General features: G+C 34.7%; 1 protein-coding gene across 2 annotated transcripts in view; it reads right to left on the bottom strand.

Annotated features, from left to right (window-relative positions):
- Positions 1-19,906, bottom strand: part of LOC128246651 (guanylate-binding protein 3-like) — a 32,205-nt gene extending 12,299 nt beyond the window's left edge. The window contains exons 1-11 of one of the 2 annotated variants that reach the window (XM_052964952.1): positions 19,686-19,906; positions 15,991-16,109; positions 11,200-11,245; positions 10,912-10,951; positions 10,129-10,188; positions 8,795-8,997; positions 8,053-8,180; positions 5,582-5,691; positions 4,545-4,966; positions 1,636-1,910; positions 1,017-1,241 (exon numbers count right to left, since the gene is read on the bottom strand). In XM_052964952.1, the coding sequence (XP_052820912.1) occupies positions 1,017-1,241; positions 1,636-1,910; positions 4,545-4,966; positions 5,582-5,691; positions 8,053-8,180; positions 8,795-8,997; positions 10,129-10,188; positions 10,912-10,951; positions 11,200-11,245; positions 15,991-16,089 (1,608 nt within the window). In that variant the 5' untranslated portion in view covers positions 16,090-16,109; positions 19,686-19,906. Of the gene's footprint in view, positions 1-1,016; positions 1,242-1,635; positions 1,911-4,544; positions 4,967-5,581; positions 5,692-8,052; positions 8,181-8,794; positions 8,998-10,128; positions 10,189-10,911; positions 10,952-11,199; positions 11,246-15,990; positions 16,110-19,172; positions 19,389-19,685 lie in introns of those variants that run through there. The other variant, XM_052964951.1, reaches the window with a different exon arrangement.

Below are 19,906 nucleotides of genomic sequence, written 5' to 3'. Positions count from 1 at the left end.
AACTTGTTAAGGTAATACATATTATTTGTATTAATGAAATATTAACCTTAGAAAAGTAACAAACGATCACCTCAACAAGATTACACGGCTACATCAAAATAATTCGAAAATATACCACGACACTTACATAAATGACGCAATACCATTGGTCCGGAACTGATCACGCGATGACCCTATATTTTTCCATATTGTTTCACTAATCTTTATAGCGTACCGAATTGGCGTCTATTTTACCGATTCCGATGTATAAATTATACATTGTCAGCGTCTTGATTAATTCATAGAGCATGTCGACGTGACATTCACTTTACGAGGTTAGTATGTGACCCGATATGGGATATACGGGACGCAGGAAGCCATATGATTTCATTGACCCCGTAAATCAAAAATATGGTCACCTTCTAACTGAGTAACTTATAATGTCTGTTTACGTTGCTGACAATGTAAACAATCGCGTCTGTATGTAAATAAGAGGTTATTTTGAGTGTATTTTCATTATATCATTTTCCAGAAACCATTTTTTTGATAATGCTGTCAAGATATGTATCAATAAATTAAAAAAAACCCATATCGATAATGAGTTTATATGTACTTTTGTAAAAGGCATTTTCTGCTGATATTAAAGAAACATTTTGGGACCATCCGATATATCCTTACGATGAAAAGAGCGCATGAGGATTGTCTTATCATATCATACAATTGTAAGTGAATAACCCCTTTATCGCGATGTGCTTGCGTAAACTCCTCTGTGACGAATGTTCAATGGTATGGTATTTCTCAAACGATTGCAATGCACACACTTTAACCATGTTCGCTTTTAATTGGGAACAATTAATTATACTTTGGCAAACCAATGTAAAACGTTTGCTCTTTTGTATACCTTTGCATTTTTAAGACACATGTGTAAGGGTGGTTTAGTGGTTTTGAAAGTACACATTCATCAGAAACGCAAAATGGATTGTTATCTTAGCAACATCTTTCTTTTCTTTTTTTCTCGGTTAACCTTAAATTATTACCTCTCTGTGCTCATAATCTCGAAGAGCTTGCTCATACTCTTGCTTGACTATGTCGACGTCTCGTTTGAAGTTCTTATAACCACCAAGGACTTCAAAAGTCTGGTTCTGCAATTCTGTTTTCAAATCGTTGAGGGACTTTAAACTTGAAAGTTTATTTGTACAATGCTTTCCTATTTCTTCGTCGTTTTCACCTTGCTTTTTATGCCCGATCAATTCCATTTCAATCTATGGATCAGATTAATTACATAGGTAATTAATAGTACAATAAAAATACGGAGACAAACACAGTAGTCAAATAATGTCTGCACAAGCTATGTTTAGGATTGTTTCAAGGAACATGGTTAGAGCCCTAAATAACATGGGCGAGAGAAATACAACGTACAAACAAGCAAGACAGATAACACATGCATCAATCATGTCATAACTATAAAAAACACGTCTTAGATGCCACTCTTCTCATTTTGCGAATCATAACCTAGATACAGGACCTTGTCTCAGCCTGCCCTAAAGTCTAATTAAACTCCTGCTGAAGTATATGTATATCAATTCAAACGATCACTCTTTCGATACAAATAATGAATTATTGCAAGAGTCTCTTAAGTATGAGTGTCCTACAAACCTCGGCATATTTTTCAACAGCATTGGCAACATCTTCGACAGCATTTTCACGCATATATTTAAGTGCACACCACCGGGCTTCCGTAAGATGCTTATTAAACTTCGTTGCTGGAATAGGCAACAATATATCATCCATGCGTGATTGAAAAATCTCCAGGCATTCCTTTTTCACTCTTTCATTTTCCAGTTTAGCAACTGCTGTAAATGCATCGTCAACATCAGGCACAGCTCCTTTTGAAAGATCGTTCACATACTGTTTGGTTAGCGATGCGAACACTGAAAAATGATTTTATAAATTTCATATTTAGTTAGTGTAATCAAAAAAGTATTATATTAATTCGGAAAGAAGTGACAAGCATGTATAAGCTTTAGCATCTTCCATTTTCCACAGTAAGTTAGCATACTTTCCGTTTTTTGGGACTGTTCACGTACAACTGTTCAACGCATTCTAGCAACCGCCCACGGGGTACTATATTTTGAAAATTGTTTTACGATAATGAACTATTTTGTTAACAGCCACCAACGCTCACATATAAGCATCTTTAGGCTATTCATAGAATCTGATAATTATAATAAAGTTTAAGTTTGAGAATATATGAAATTCAATATAATTAATTAAAACAAAGACTAACAATCTAATATTTGTAATACGTTCAAAACGTTTAATTTTTAAATTAAAAAAGTAATAAAATACATCCATATGATGATATGTATGTCAAATTCATAAGTTAATATCAAAATTATAGGGGAATAATCAATTATTAACATGTGTGCATATTGTGCTCTCTTTTGCCTAAGTCTGTTACTACCGCTGAAAACAAACAAAATAAGCCCATTTGTACACAGAACGATCATTACCAAGCCGATATCGTTTGAAAATTAGTAAATTACAGCATAAACGAATACATAAGGATTTATGATTTACACGCCATAAGCCCAAACGAAAAACATATCGCAAACAAGGAACGGTACAATGCGACGAAACTAGGTTTTCAATTATTGTGAACCGCCGTTGAGCGATTTACGTGCAACAACAAAAAGATGGTCAGTTTCCTCTTACTTTATTGTTATCAATTCATGCACACTCACTTGAGTTTAACTTAATGGGAAGCAGCATCAACAATTGTCATTTGGCCAGTTTGCAGCTGATGAGTATTTGCTCAAGCTCACGCTCGCTTCTTTCCACCATTGGCATGCTAGTGTTGATTTTCGTATTGCAGATATTGTTAATACAGTTCCAGAAGCAACTCTCCTGTTTTCTGGTTTTCAGACTGTTCATGTAGCCGTTTAGAACTGGAGTCTTACCTCCTTTGCTATTTTCTATGAACCATATATTTACTAGCGCGTTTGCCATTTAATGTGGGTTAAGAATGCAGATGGTGGTGTGTAAGCTTATTTATACTCGCACTCGGGCCTTGCCCATTTGGCTAGTGCTCAGATAAGATTGCTAGTATTTTTAATTATTTTAGCATAGTGCACATACAGAATGTAATCCTGGTTAGAGCTACCCTGGTTCTTAAACGTTCACCAGTGTAGTGCACTGTCACACACGACCCTCATTTAACGTCCTTCCCGGACAACCCCTGAGTTGCTAGTCAAGTATGTTTCCTAGTAGTATCGAGTGCGAGCTTGAACAAATACTCATCAGCTGCAAACTGGCGAAATGACATAATGACGTTAGAGTGTGTATGAATCGATAACTATAAAGTAAGAGGGTATTAACTTTTTTCATACTATGTTAAACAATGACTTACAGTTAGTGACCTGTTTTCTTAGTTTTCAGCTGTTTTGTTATAAGAAATGTTAATTTCGTTAATCAGGACTCATCAGTATTGTTTTCTGATAATTTTCAATCAGTTCTGAATTATTGTTGTGACAATTTGTATTTTATCAATACACAACTAAAGAAACTCTTTTTAAATTTATATATATGCTATTGTTGGTGGAATTCTGTGCTGTTGGTCAATGTGTATTCTTTGTGATTGTTTTGTTTTTGTGTTCTATGTCTTTTGCGTTTACCCTGTGCCATTAAACGGGGTTTATGTTTAAACCTTTGGCTACTGAGCTTGTTTCTGTAGTTTTCACATAAGTAATGCATTGAAAACAAATAACATATTCTACAATAAGTTTTATTTAAAACGAAATGAAACGAGATATCTGTAATAAATTACAGTTAAGTAATATACTGTAGTAGAAGTTTTTGTGTGCAGTTTATTCATTGTTAAACATTATAGAGAATACAGGTAAGTTTGAGGTGCGAAGAGATAATTGGTGATAATTTGTAAGTGAGAAAATTAACGTTTGGAAAAGTGGGATCAAACCATTTCACTCTACTAATGTCAAGTCATAAGAAGTATCATTGCGCGATGTTACAATGAAGTCATAAAACAAAATATTGCGGCACTAAAACAATGAGTTTAACAAGTTACGAAAAATAATAAATGGGTTTATAGTGTTGCGTTTTGCTCCAGGATTCTTGATTGTGGAGGTATTGTTTTAAATCCGATTTCGCAAACAAAATTCTGGATGAAAGCAGAACTCATAAAGCCTGAAGCAATATTTGACGTAAGATTTGTAGAATTTCTAAAATGTCTATTTCAGTTAGTTTTGTATTTAAAACCTGCCCCGTAAAAGGATATTCTTAAACTGCGCAAGTCTTGTTGTTTTAATACATAATCAAAGGTCTTTGTAATAATTTCCGCCCATTATGAAGGCTTAAAACAAAGGAACTATACAAATAATCGATATATTTATTATTCCCGAAATACTTATAAAGAGAAAATAAATATCAACACTATGAACAAAATACAAACCAACTCTAGTGTCAGGTGTAACACTCGTTCTAATTTTTACAGGCAGGCTTTTCGGAATGAATATATCCTTAAATAATTGAATAATAGTTTTACTAACTATATCCGTTGACTGGTTTGCTAACTTGGAGTTGCTTTGGTTCCTGACTGAAGATGTATGACACGAACTTAGCTGCAACACCCTGAAATGTCTTTGAAAGATCATGTAACTTAAGGCTATCGATGCTTTCCAAAGTATCACCGTCTCCAGGAACTGGGAACGCAAAACATCTCCGCTTGTCCTGCGGAAAGAATTTTCGGATGCATTCCAGTGGTTTGTTGAAAGAACCATCTTTTCTTGTTTTATTTTGTAGGCTTACGTCAAGGTACTCGTCTGGTGTTACCTTCCTACCGTCTATGATCATTTTTAGCGTAAAATCTCTCAATGCGAGCACAAACCCGGGCAAAACACAGTGCAAAAGGTTATTGTCCTCATTACATTTACCCCCATATCTGATATTTTTGCCCATTTCAGACACAAATCTGTCCCGTTAAGGTTAAAATTAGCTTGATGACAGTTGGATTTATTCTAACTGATTCTTATTTGATTAGTGAAAACAACTATTAACTGATATGACTCTATTAGTAATTTCCCATGTAAAAACCCTGCATCTGTTTGGCTACATAGATTAACTGAAATGGGTTTTCCTCTATGATTGGTTTAGCATGTGTATGTCAAGATAAGTCAATTAGTTAAGGCAATGTATTGTTCAGTTTTCGATATTCATAGAACTTTTGAATAAGTTCCTTGGAAGTTTTGTATATTTTACTGAAACATTTTCAATTTGAACATAAAAGCAAACCTCTCTGATACAGGGTGTTTGGTAAATCAAAATTTCTTTAAAATATTGACCAATCTTTACAAGTGCAGGAAAACTTCTAAAATCCTAGATTCAAATTATAATTCTGTAAGAATTCTAGGTAAACCTTTAGTTAAAATAATTCTGAGATTTATTGGATTTATTCAGGGCTTATTTAGTTTGGAAATACGCAAATTCAATAAAGATATGTTGTGTACTTTTGGACATTATTTTTCTCTCATTTTTGTGTTGTTTGCTGCTGGTTTTTGTTTCTTATACATTAATTATTAAAGGATACGTGAGTTTGTTCACAGCATCCTGATCAAACGCGCCTTTCATGTTGTACACAAGGGTGCCGCACAGCAGTGTAACAAGTGTGAAAATGCGGTTGTCGTGGTTAGCATCCCCCTGCAATCATGAACATAAAAGGCATTTATAAAAATAATTTCCTAGCAAACCTGTAGGTTTACAGTTCTATAAAGCAATTAGAATTATCACTATTATATTGACACCCTTAATAGTTTTACATGACTTCTGTGTTACTCAAACTACTTTTTTAAGCATCACCGGAATGCCTAAATATTTGATAAAGTAATCAGCATGGTGAGCAGTATTGCAAGACACATTGACTGTTTAAATAATTTAATTCAAGTAAAAGAAACTACATTTTCTTTCCGAGTTATACATCAAGAAACCGACTTGGCCGTTTTATTTTAAAACGATTCTAGCAAGGGACAACACGTGAAAGGCATATTCTAGGCAGAATGCTAGTCAGTCTGAGTACAAAATTAAATTCTTGATCAATACTCGACTATGAATATTCAAATGAAAATCATCACGTGCATGACGTCGGTAAAGGAGTCGTTAGAAAAGCTTGCAAGATGTACAAAGAACTAATGGATATTTTCGAAACGATGATTTTCCGGAGTACAGGATATAATGTATGTACACATGACTAGAGATGACGTCCGTGCACGTACTGTAAATGGCAGTGATCATAAGGTTATTCTAGAAAAACCTATGTTGTGTCCCCCCAAAAAATGGAAACAATGGCAAGAAATTGCACAAAAAAATCATTAAAGAAGTACCACTTGCACATGATACGTTTTTGTCAAAATTGTTTGAGAAAGAAAAAGAATGGAATAAATAAAATCCTAACCTATCTATTTTAACATTTTAACATGTTTTTTTGGACATGTTTACATGCTCAGTCATGCAATAACTCTGTTTAGATTGATGTTCAACCTCTCCAATGCTCTAGTAAATGGACAAATTTCGTATATTTAATTGCTTAAACTGCACATTTAAACAACCGGGAAAACAAACGTACAGGGTTCATGCATGACAGCAGTTTAGGGATCACACAAAGCAAGATTGCATTTCAATGTTTACGACAACGTTAGGACTTATGATAAACAAAATCAATTCACTGATTTGTTAAATAAAACAATTTATTCAAATGGTTTTCTGGATTGCTACAGAACGTATACATGTTTACTCTTGCATTGACAAGACAGGAAATGAGTATTGAAACTATATGAAGAGAGTTGTACATGAAGGAAACAATCCACTATTTGGCAAGTGGGAAACATATTAGGCACATGGTACCATCTTTATTCTGCTGTAGAGTTTGGTGGTCCCCATTACAGTAATCTCGAAAAAAGATAAAACAATTTGAGGCAAAAATACACAAAATAATACGTGAATTGAGGACCAATTCGATTTGGTGGTAAACAAACACTCAAAATCAATACAACCCCAAATTGATAAAAGCCAACATGACATTGTTATTGTTATTGACCGCTCACTCTCATGTTTGACTTTTAATAATCTTGTCTGTGTTATCTCTACACATTTAAGGTACGCATGCAACGATGTTACCCCTAGAAAATTTAAGCTACGCATGCAACGATGTTATCTCTAGATATTTAAGGTACGCATGCAATTCTTTTATTTGACCTGACAACTGCCCGTGTTATGTTACAACTAAGTGCGGGTGCCTGTCGTAGTACTGCAAAGATATTAAAGAAACATTTGGCGCATTATTTGATCAACAGCTGCATTCGAATATCCTACCGGTATTAAACGCAGAAAAAGATGTCCTTGTCACTACAACACTCTATCAGGTATCACGAAAATACGTAAATGTCTAGTATCAGGGTCTTTTTAAGACACAGTGGTCTTAAGAAAACAGTCCTTGAAGACAGTTCTCTAAATACAGCGAGGGCTTGGCATAGGTCAGAGAAGCATTTACGGTAGGGAATCATACATCTGTTGTCAGGTTTTTTCTATAGGCACCCAAACCGGGATACACAGGGAATTTGGGATTTAGACTAAGTTCTGAAGTATTTTAAACAACTATCACCTGTGAAAGACCAGTAGCGGATCATGGGGGTAGACGTGGGTGAAAAACTAGACTAGAAAAACTTAAAACAAAACAAATTTCGGTTCTGAGGGCGATGCGCAAGTCAAAAGCTAACGCCCCTAAGTTATGACTCTTCTAACGACAAATCCGTCACAGGCCCCCGAAGATTAACATTGAATGGCATAGCATAGCAAATCGACCTTGCGTTTAAACATTTAATTTGGTATCTGTTTTTTTTTTTTCAAAACTTACCAACTTCATTAAATTTTATGTTAATGGACTGCTTCAGCAGAGTCGTCCTTTTGTTAACATTCCTTTTTTGCCGTATGAAGCCTATTAGGTAGATAGGAAACTTGATGTAATGTATGTAAAAACATATACTTAAAGCGCACATAACATTTTACCTTTCCGGGATCTCCCAATCCTTCCGTATCTAAAAGCATGAGAACTGTGTCGGTTTTGTCGGGATGAAGTATACACCAAACCCAGATACCTTTCGTCATTGACTGTACTGTGTCGCCAAGTGCAAACCCTAAAGTGTCCATGTTATTTTAAAACAACCAAAATAAAACGATTAGCAACACTAAGATTTTAGAATGATTGTAACACTGGGTTTTCTTTAAAACTGAAAACTATTAATGTAAAATATAACAAACATATAAAACGGGGTCCAACAACGAAAATACTTCGTAGATTTTACCGACTAGCTTTATAAAAAGGTTTAAACATTAATATGATTGAACCCGCATACTACATCGTTTCCAAAAGGTATTTCACACATCTTTCAAAAAAGAGACTTTGTATAATGTATAGCAAATACAAAGTCAAAGATCGATCAAAGGTTGCAAAGGTTAGTTAGTTTGCAGTATAAAGAAAAGCGCAAAAATACATCAAGTATGAAAAAGGTGTCTAACGGCCTGTCATTAAACATATTCCTCATACAATACCCGTTCAAATTGTTTCAACATTGAACTGGGCTCCATGCACCAATATTTACCATTTAACAGTTAATGTACCTATATGATACCGTTGCTCAATTGCTAGACGAAATCAACGAACAAGCACAGCAATACATTTACCTCATTTACAATATATAACCGAACATCGTACTAAATCAACATAAAGTACATTTATCTGAGACAATACCTTTGTGTTTGCCTGCAAGTAGATTCATCAAAAAGGACTTTCCAGTTCTATAAAGACCGGCAACTGCCACAATGACACACGGTTTGTCTATGCATGAAATCTCCTCTAAGACGTTGTCACAGATTTCTAGTTTATTTCCTGCACCTGCACGTATGAGGCACTGAGGTTCTTGAAATACTTTTGAATCGTGCTCCGATAAATACCTAAACAATAATCATTTAGACGTTTCGCAATGTTTTAATATCATTTTTATGTTGAACGAAAATTATTATAAGGGGTCCGTGTACAGGTAATTGTAACATCGGTGAGTACCATGTAGTGGCCAAAGTACATAGAACGAACACAATGGCCGCAACAACTGTCTCTAGTATCGAGTTTAAGGCCTTAACAAAGAAAAACGAAAAGCTCGTACGTACCAAGCGGGTACTATGCGTCTAATTTTCAGATCCTAAATTATCAGGAACAATGGGTTTACCCCTGATTTCTGTACAAATGTACTTCAGGCACAACATGATACTCGCCAGTGTGTACTATTACAATGACATGACCTTCGTTGTGTGACCGTACTTAAATTTCTGTGTTGATTGAGTTCTTAACGCCGCCTTGTTTACATACTGTGTTTACCACAAATGCCTTTGTAAACACATGCATTTAATTGGAGAAACATCTTAGATAAAGCTACCAGATATCGGCAAAAGCAAAAGTTTAAAAATAGTTTGTACATATTTTGCATCAAAATCATAAGATAAAAAAGTTTCCAATTGAATTATTTTAAGGTTTCGACTCTTTTTGTATTTGAACAGAAAATGACGCCATAAACCTTTAACACAATACGAGATCGTAATGGTACAAATGTAATTCTAAATCGTAATGCCACCATCTAACATTTTAAACCAGAGCAAAGCCTATTAAATGTCGTTTCTCATCCATTCTTTTTATAAACTGAATGAGATCGATTAACATCGATCGAATCGATATCTATTTTGTTTTGAATTATTCTGGGCAATACGTTTCTGCAAACATGTAGCACGAGAAATGGCATATCTTTGTGGTTTCGCCTCATCACAATTGCAGGCGAAACAATAAGTATAAGTTTATACAATCAAAATGAGATAAAAAGATCATATCATACACGTTTTTTACTTGTCATCTGATACGCTCGGCGAAGCCTTGCAAAGGCTAACTTACTTCAATTTGTTTCAATTTGTTCAATCAGATAATGTGTCATGTTGCTACTCAGACATATCCTATATCAGTATACATCCCATTGTATTTATATTTAGTTGCTGTCTTTCGTATATTTATCAGTAATGTAAGTCATATTTTTTACTCACTGTGAAGTTTTTCTTGGAAGAGCATGCACTTGTTTAGATAATTCCTCATCAAACGTTGCTCTGTAGGAAAAATAAAGTTTCATTTGGTTAAAGGCTGATATTCGAGACGGTTCTTTACAATAATTTAACAGCCAACACACATTTTCTGTATAAAATATCCTTCCACTAACTACCATGTTTTGCGATCAACAACAATCTTCTTACCTTTATATAAGAGACATTTGAGTTATTTGGCCATCGGTTTCGTAAAATGTTATTAAACAAAAGAAGACTCGTTTATACATCACAAATAAATATGGTATAGGCTTATTGATAAGATGGACAAATAGTACCTGAATCAGCTAACGTTTAGGCAGATGGGACATTCAACTACCCTAAATACATTCGAACATATATCTCAAAACATTTTAAAACAATAATTGTCAAATATTCGGTGGCATAGACGTGAATATGTGAATTAAATCACGACTAAAAAGTTATTGCCACGACTTACTTTCTCGTCCTGGCGACTTAGTTAAGTGTTGGCCACGACATACGGCATACCACATACGAAGTCATTGAAACGAGTAGATCAGTCGTGGCTACGCCATAACTAAGTCTTGATATCGAGGTAGTAAGGATTAACAAAGTTATACATGTCACCACTGTGCCACCGTACAAAGTATATACAAAATGTTGTTTCGGTATACAAGCCATATTAAATCAGGCTCTGTTACAAAGCTGATCCTAAATAATTATAATAAACATAAATTATGAGTGTTCTTAATATGTACTTTAACTCACCCGGCTGATGATTCTGTAAAATATTGCGATTGGTGTGCCCCTGAACATAAAAAGTAAGGAAACATAATTTTAAAAGTTAATGTAATTGCCATAATGATCTTTGTTCAAAATTTATACAATATTCATAAAGATAGTTAATCCTCATCAGTATGATAATTTTCAAGTATGTAAAACACACACACATACACACACACGCAAACGCACGCGCACACGCACACAAACACACGGGCGCACGCAGACGCACACACGGACTACACTCCCATATATATGTACATACATAGCACGAACCTGTTCTTTTTAAAGGTGTAGCTTTTCTCGCATTGTCAGTGTTTTTCTGAAAATATCAATTTGTATATCATAAATGTTGATACATAACATTTCCGGATGGTAATACATCGTGTTAGAATTCAGGCGTGTTAGCATTGTCAATAAAATGTGTACTCGCTGATGATGCGACGCCTTTAAAACAAAATGTGGCATATAAATCAAGACATAATGCGTCCCCTCAAAACAAAATGTGACACATGAAATGATACATAATTTGTATTGGTATATTGGTTATATTGAAATTTTGTCAAAAACATCCTTTGCAAACATACACAAAAGTTCTGCATGGTTTTATTGAATTTAAATATGTGCATGTGGTCATCCTTGAAATCATCCGAAAGCCTACGGGTTGTACAAGATAGTTTATAAGTATCTTCCATGGCCGAGAGTGTAAGATAGGTTCATCCAGACCCGAGCATAGTGTGTTTTGCGGCAACGAGGTTTACCGAGTTTCCGCAAAACACCCTGCGCGAGGGTCGGGATGAACCTATCTTACACGAGCGGCTATGGTAGATGTTTTCTTCCCACCTAAGTAAAACAAAATTAAGTAAAACTGATTTTTTTTTGCTGGAACTCTTTTGGATAATTCGTGGTTGTCATGGATATGCGCGCATTGATTCAGATTATGTTAATAGTCAAATCGGTCTTAAAATAGTTCTGATGAGAATGTAGCATTATTTCTTGCATTAGGTGCGTAAAAACTTTTTTATGGTGACATTTGAAGCGAGAAATAGTTAATGAGCATTCTAAATAATGCCACAAGACAAGGTTTCTGTGATGCTACAGACAACTGTTTTCAACAAGGGACGTAACTACAATGTTCTGACCATTTAAAAAGAGTTCCATACGGGCATTTTACCTTCGCCCGTGGGCAAGATAAGAATTTCTAGCCTGGTTAAAATATTGGATCTACTTATCTGAGCTGGGAGAAAAGTGCATCCAATTTAACGTGCCCGATCGGGTGAAGTAATTATATATGTGCTTGCCATTTGTTTTCAGAATGCAAAATGTACGGTTTATATATTACAAGAATTTCTAGGTCTGAATTAAAAATGTCCCACATATTTTAGAAAAAAAGGAAATGTCTTTTTTGTGTTGGGTAACGGGGATTTTAACTGTTATGTATTTCGACAAGCTAACGAGAAATGTTAAAAGACATAACTTTGCAATAATGATTTGAGCAGTATTGACAATATGCAAATTTACCATTGACCAGTATGAATCACTCGCAAGGGGCCGGACGTATAATATGTATACTGAATTCGGTAGGTGAAATAATCTTGTTTTCAAGTAGACAAACACAGGCTTGAAATAAAGGACGACACATTCTGTTAGTACTTGTTTATTAGAAATTATACTGATATTTAGCCATGCCTATTAAATCATACAATATAACAATACTCGATACATCCAGTTTGTGAATTATAAGTAAGTTGAGGGGAAGAATGATTGGAAGAGGATATTTGATCTAAAGTAGTTTTCAGTATTTGCTTTGTAAATTGTATACAGCCATTTTTTCCATAAATGTGTTAATTTTCATTAAATTCAAACAATGCTCGTTTCAATCCATTATTTCACCGTCGTGTTTTCCTTAATAAGTAGTTTGCCAGGTATTTCGGGGTATTTGTCTGATGAAATCGATGTTTAATCGGGTACCATATGGAACCTGCTGACTTTCTGGTAACAATTATGTAAACAAGAAACACCGCAATGCGACGAAACCAGTTTTTTATGATTGACAGAAGAACTTCAGCCTGTGTGTTTTTCTATTTTTAGTTACAGTGACCTTGACCCTAGGGATCCTAAATGCAATCCATTGACAGGTCTCCATAAACTCTTCCTCTATACCAAGTTGGGTCAGGATATGTCAACCCTAACTAAAGTTATTCAGTTTCAACCGTTTTTCTATTTTTTGTAACAGTGACCTTGACCCTAAGGACCCCAAACGCAATCCCATGAAATGTTTCCATAAACTTTTCCTATAGACCAAGTTTAGTCAAGATATGTCAATCCTAACTGAAGTTTTTCAGTTTCAACGGTTTTTCTATTTTTAGTAACAGTGACCTTGACCTTGACCAAGGAACCCCAAACGCAATCCCATGAAAGGTACCCATACATTCTTCCTATAGACGAAGTTTGGTCAAGATATGTCATCCCTTACTAAAGGTATTCAGCTTTAATGGACCCGCACCACAATCCCCTGAAAGATACCCATAAACTCTTTCTATAGACCAAGTTTCGTCAAGATATGTCATTCCTAACTTAAGTTTTTCAGTTTCAACCGTTTTTCTATTTTTAGTAACAGTGACATTGACCGTCACCAAGGAACCCCAAACGCAATCCCATGAAAGGTATCCATAAACTCTTCCTATAGACAAAATTTGGTCAAGATATGTCGACCCTAACTAAAGTTATTCAGTTTCAACCGTTTTCTATTTTTTGTAACAGTGACCTTGACCCTAAGGACCCCAAACGCAATCCTATGAAAGGTACCAATAAACTCTTTCTATAGACCAAGTTTGATCAAGAAATGTCATCCCTAACTAAAGTTATTCAGTTTCAACGGTTTTTTCTATTTTTAGTAACAGTGACATTGACCTTGAACCTAGGGACCCCAAGCGCAATCCCATGAAAGGTATCCATTAACACTTTCTATATACCAAGTTTGGTCAAGATATGTCTACCCTTACTTAAGTTATTTAGTTTCATAGGTGAGTTTGACGCCGCCCGGCCGTCCGCCCGCCCGCCCAACAACGACGTTTGTCATTCTAATAACTAGGTTTCACTATGTGAAAACCTGGTTAACAAGTAGTATTAGTTATTGCGTCAGGTTGTGCTGCTTGTATGTTCAATTAAAATAATTACATGTTGTAGAAGCATGAAAATGGGTGGGTTTACCCACGTTGCTAGATAAAGAATATATTGACTTTGGCAATAAATCAATTTTCAAAGTATATTGATATTCCTTTCATTTGTTTGAAAGTTATGCATTGCGCTGTACACAACTTAACATAGCCATCACCCAATCGTTTAAGTCCAATAATCGCTTAGTTGTACGTAATACAGATTTGTTTAAAGAAAATCAAAACATTAGGAGGCCCTTGTGCAAGATACATGCCTTGATTGCTATCTATCAATAGTCGAGTTTCATAAATTTCTTCTCAATGATTGAAAATGACGCGTCTGACATTGCTTTTAAAGAAATTTAAAGAGCAAGTGGAACCATATGGCTCCATAAGTTATCACTCTAGCGCTGTGCGCAATTTCACCTCGAGGGGTGAAAGCGAAAAGTTTCTATCTTCGTCTTTATTTAATGTCACTTAGAGCCTTTTCGCATTCAACCCTCGATCTATAAATATTCAAAACTTCAGGCAATCTCATTGAAAAAAACAACAAATGGTTTTGCCCATAAAGGTCACTGTGACCTTCATCTTTTGATATCAAAATTAATAGGGGTCATTTATTAATCAAGATGAACTAGCCAACTAAGTACGAAGTTCCTAGTAACAATCAGTCTGCAATTATTGAGCGAAAATCGAAAGTTTACCTCAAGGATATCTTGACCTTTGTCCTACTGGCCTTTAAGTGAATAAGGGTCTTCCACTAGTCGTGACCAACTGACACAGTATAAAGTTCCTGGTAGCAATCAATTTTAAATATCTGAGCGAAGGCAGATGATTTACCTTATGGTCATTGCTACCTAAACCGTGACCTTTACCTTTGACATTCTGATTAAAAATTAAAAGTTGTCTTCAACTAGTCATGACCAACTGGCATACCATGTATGAAGTTCCTGGTAGCAAGCAATCTTGATTAATTGAGCGGAACCATTTTTTACCTAATTTTTACTGCGACCTACACCGGGACCTTAACCATTGACCTACTGACCCAAATTTACTGAGGTCATTAACTAGTCGAGACCAAATGGCATACCAATTATAAAAATCCTGAGTGCAAGATTTATTATTGGAAACCCTTTCCCCTGAAGGTCACTGCGACCTTGACATTTGACCTATTTATCCCAAAATCAAAAAGTGTTATATACTAATCAGGATGATTTGCATATTAAGTATAGATTTCTTGTGTGCGAGCGTACTTTAGTTATTGAGTGGAAACCGTTTTTCCCTAAAAGGTCACTGTGACCTTTGGTTATCTAGTAGTTCTCACAAATCACTCATGAACAATAGCATATCAAGTATGAAGTTCCTGGGTTCAAGCGTTCTTTTATTATGAAGAGGAAACTGTTTTTCACTTCAAGGAAACAGCGACTATGACTTTCCATCTTCTGATCCCAAAATCAATAGCGGTCATCGACTAGTCAAGACCAACTGGCATACCAATTATTAAGATCAATGGTGCAAGTGTTCTCTAGTAATTCAACGGAAACAGTTTTTTTCGACTCAAGTTTAGGTTGGCCTTGACCTTTAGACCTATTTATAAGGATAATCAACTAGTCATTACCAACTGGCATACCAAGTATGAAGATCCAAGGTTTTAATACTCTAAAGTTATTTTGCAGTAAACATCTTTTTCACCTAACGATTCCCGCGACCATGGCCATTGATCTACTGATCTGACAATTGTTTGTGGTCATCTACTTGTCCTGACCAACTGGCACATCAGCTAAGTTCCTGGGTGCAAGCTTTATTTAGTTATTTAGCGGAAACTACTACTATTACTACTGCTACTACTGCTGCTGCTGCTGCTGATGATGATGATGATTGCTTGACAAGTTTTGAGACGCACGCCTACCTGGATTTGTTCGCCCTGACTGGATATCTCAAATAGTTTTTGCTTCGCATTAAAACCACTGGCAGCCGCGGGGTCAACGAAATTCTCATTTGAATCCATTGCTGATCTGCATAATATCACTGAAAATTAAATGTGTGTGAGCTTTATACTTCAAATCATTTAATGTGTTTTTGTTTTATGAAAATAATCAGCTCCTCGTTAATCAGGAATAAAGAAAATCACGTGCAAAAAGAGAAGCGTTTATATACATTTTTATAACAGAAAAAATGTGTTTACATTTGGTAAAAATCTAAATAAAAATTATAAGGAAAACTCGGGTCGTCTCATATGCTGGCTGAAGTTTACCATTTCGTGGTGAAATAGGATGAAGAAACGATAAGTTGTGTGATTTGTTTGTCTTTGATTTAGGGCATTATGGTTTGAGTTATGTTTGCATTGTCGGTGTGTGAACCCGAGAAAGGTCACAAAGTGGGCTATATCTTACGTTCTTGCACCGTCAATACACCACAATAAAATGGCAGAAATAGGCAAGCATAGTATTCCGTATGTTTTAAACAAATACTTGACAAGTGATTTAATGTTATATTGTCTCTTTGCACAGCTTAAAAAATCGACATGAGATATTTATTTAACGCCCAAACCCATCTTTAAAACGACTTTGGCTTGCTCGATATGTTTTGGCATGTAACGTCTTCTTGAATTTTCTTACGTAGGTAATCATGTGGAAGAAAAGATTAGCTAATATATGTCGTTTTTATTTTCAATAATGTTTTCTTGACATGTTCCCAGTTTTAGTACAATGATGCTTTTATTATGTAACTCTTTGATCACACAGTTTTATTTTTTTTTTATTTTAAAAGGCAGACTTTTGCTCATAGTTTCAAACAATGACTGCATCTTATCTTTGAAAAGTTTTTGCATTAGGTGCTCTGAATTGTATTCCTCCGTCAGCAGATAGAGTTGGGATCTCTAATCATTGACGTACTTTGGGTTTACCTATTAGTTTATTATTAATTGTTTTATTATTAAGTTTCCTCAAGTTAAAGCATAATCTGATAAGAATATCCCTTTATGTTTTTTTCTTTATTCAGGATTGTTGAGATAAGAGTATGTTTGTGCACGTGAACTGGTTTAAACCCCCAGTAAATTTACATTTTACTGACCGTTCCAAGGCGGTATCTATCAATCATTAATAAACATACCTAGTTTTTTTATATAGTATATATACACTGTGCTGTTTGAGGAGTTTTGTGCTGTTGTTCCATGATTCTTTTTTGTGATTTATTTTGTTTTTGTGTTCTATCTCTTTGGCGTTTACCCAGAACCATTTAACGGGGTTTTTGTTAAACTTTTGGCTACTGAGCTTGTTTCTGTAGTTTTTCACATAAGTCTTTACAATTTAGCTATAATATGATGCATGTTACATACTTCACCCATTGTATACCTCATATGTACGTAACAAAACTTATCTTTAGACCCTTAAAAACTTGCATTCTGTTTAACCAAACGAAATGGAACTGCGACTTGTCATATTATTTTGACGGTCTTTCGCAAAGAAATATATGAAAATATGTATTCAAAAGGTGAATATCACTATCATAAGAGCATCACTGAAATAAGTATAATTTGCAAACCAACAGTCAGACGTATATTCTAAACCATAGACTTGAACCTTATTTTTTAAAATATGTCCACACGAAATGTACCAATTACAATAAATGAAACAAAGCCAATAACTCTAGCTTGAAGATAGAGTTATTCCCCTTGACCGACTTAGACTGAGGACAGAGCCTTTAAGATGATTGTTCAGACACTAGAAAGTCAAATAATTAGTGCATTTCCAAATACATTTGCAGAACCCTTGAAACAGAATTACTCATGTCATGTTCAGATACCTGCACATTTTAATGGGAAATTCTTCATAAAAGTTAACAATATTGGCCAAATGATAAAGGTCAACAGTGCACAAGATCGTTTTAGTTATTTTGCACCAATGTCTTCCTCTCTATTGATTATCTAGATAAACATCTGAATTTGTACATGATATGCGTTTATGTTCTCATGTATCTTGTAATCCTGATTTTTTATCATGTATAAATCTAATACAAATTGTAATTCATGTTCACATGTATCTTGTAATCTTTGTTTGTCATATTTTCACTCGTGAATTATATAACGTTTGGTTCACGCCGAAATATATTCGGATCTAACACTGAAACAAACAATTATCCTCAAGTGATCGGAGGAATAACTGCGATTTCAATTACGTTGTTTTTGTGGTTAGTATAGCCATCATGTAACGTAAAAACATTTGTATTGTCTGAGTATCAAATTATGTAAACAATCTAATGCCAAAACAATGAACTTTACGTTAAAGCATTTTTCATAGATTTAGCAGATTTGTTTTGCTGTCAAATGTGTTATTGACGGAGAATTCTAACAATTCCTTATATTTCTGAGCTTCTGCTTGTTTTGGTTATTCAAATATAATTATTGTTTGATCCAACATTTCTTTTGAACTACTATGTCAGATTTTGAGGTATAAATTGTGTTTTGAAGATCAGAAGATAATTATGGATGGCAAATAGATGTATATATTTCTTTTTAAATGGCATTTGAACAGTTGTGTTTTTACCCATTATACGGTTTATTACTGTAGGTTTGTTTACAATTCTTCAATGCTATATACCATATTATACTGACGATTTAATCCAACTCGTATTGTTTAGGTTAGGAGTATACAAATATTGGCAAGGTTTAAAATAAAAGCTATTATGAATTACATATTGCTGATACGTACCAGCGTTACACACCAACGGTGTATTATGATCCCGAGGTCACAACTTTCATGAGGGGACACCTGACATTTCAAGTCAGGTGTCCCTGCACGAACAAAATAATAGTTTTCCAGAAAAAAACAACCGAGGATACATGTTAAGTTCAAGCTGACATTAAATCTTTGTTTTAGACTCCTGGTTTCATCATTCTCAAATTTTCAAATCAAAGGCAACTACGAAAAAAGGCGAATTATGCATCAGGACACGAATCAAGTTATTTTTTTAAAAATATTGATAGACAAGATTGTACCTTGAACCTTATCTTGTGAAAAAGACAATAGAAACCATTATAAAATCGGAATGATTTGATTAAGCCTTAAACACAAACATCTCAGTAAATCTTACCGTGACACGAATAAATCCGTTGTTTTCAAATCTCCGTTTGCAGGCAAAAATGTGAAATGGCGTTCTACTAAATTCAGCCGGGCGAAATGCGGATTTATACAGTCTTATAAATCTTAGGTTATAAATACTTCCCTGCACTGTATTTTGCAAACTCTGAAGTTATAATGCATTTTGTAAAAACCAATACCCTTTTTTCTCAATACATGAACATGGTCTGATCTCAAACAACCAATGAAAATCATAACGGAAATACCCGATGTACGTCGTCATTTGTCGTATGTGATGCACCCCCCCCCCCCACATTTACGCTTACGTAGGATGTAAAGAGTTCTAGTATTGGTCCGTATTGATATATTGTCCATTCAACAAAATAGTCCATACTCTATTAAATATTTCCAAGTTTATATTTAAACACTAGCGCCTTTATGATTTATCCATCTCTACATTATTATAAAGCCAAGGTAAGGAACATGGTACAACGTACTACAAGGTAAAATTTAAGGTATGACTCACCATGTATCAGCCCTGCCTTTGTCGTACTATGTATTGTAAATAATATGAGTATTTAAAGATGCACTCTTATTAAAAGTCAATATTACAAAAATAAAATTTGAGTGATAATCCTGTAAGTTATCACTAAATAATGCACTTGTGGAAAATATCACTTTCTGATAACAAATCTATAACCGTGTATGTGATAGCTGAAATCGCTAAAATATTAAATGATTGGTAAA

The sequence above is a fragment of the Mya arenaria genome, chromosome 9, assembly GCF_026914265.1.
Source record: "Mya arenaria isolate MELC-2E11 chromosome 9, ASM2691426v1".
NCBI classification, from domain to species: domain Eukaryota; kingdom Metazoa; phylum Mollusca; class Bivalvia; order Myida; family Myidae; genus Mya; species Mya arenaria.
Note: the sequence above shows the minus strand (reverse complement) of the source record. Positions and strands in the feature narration are given on the sequence as shown.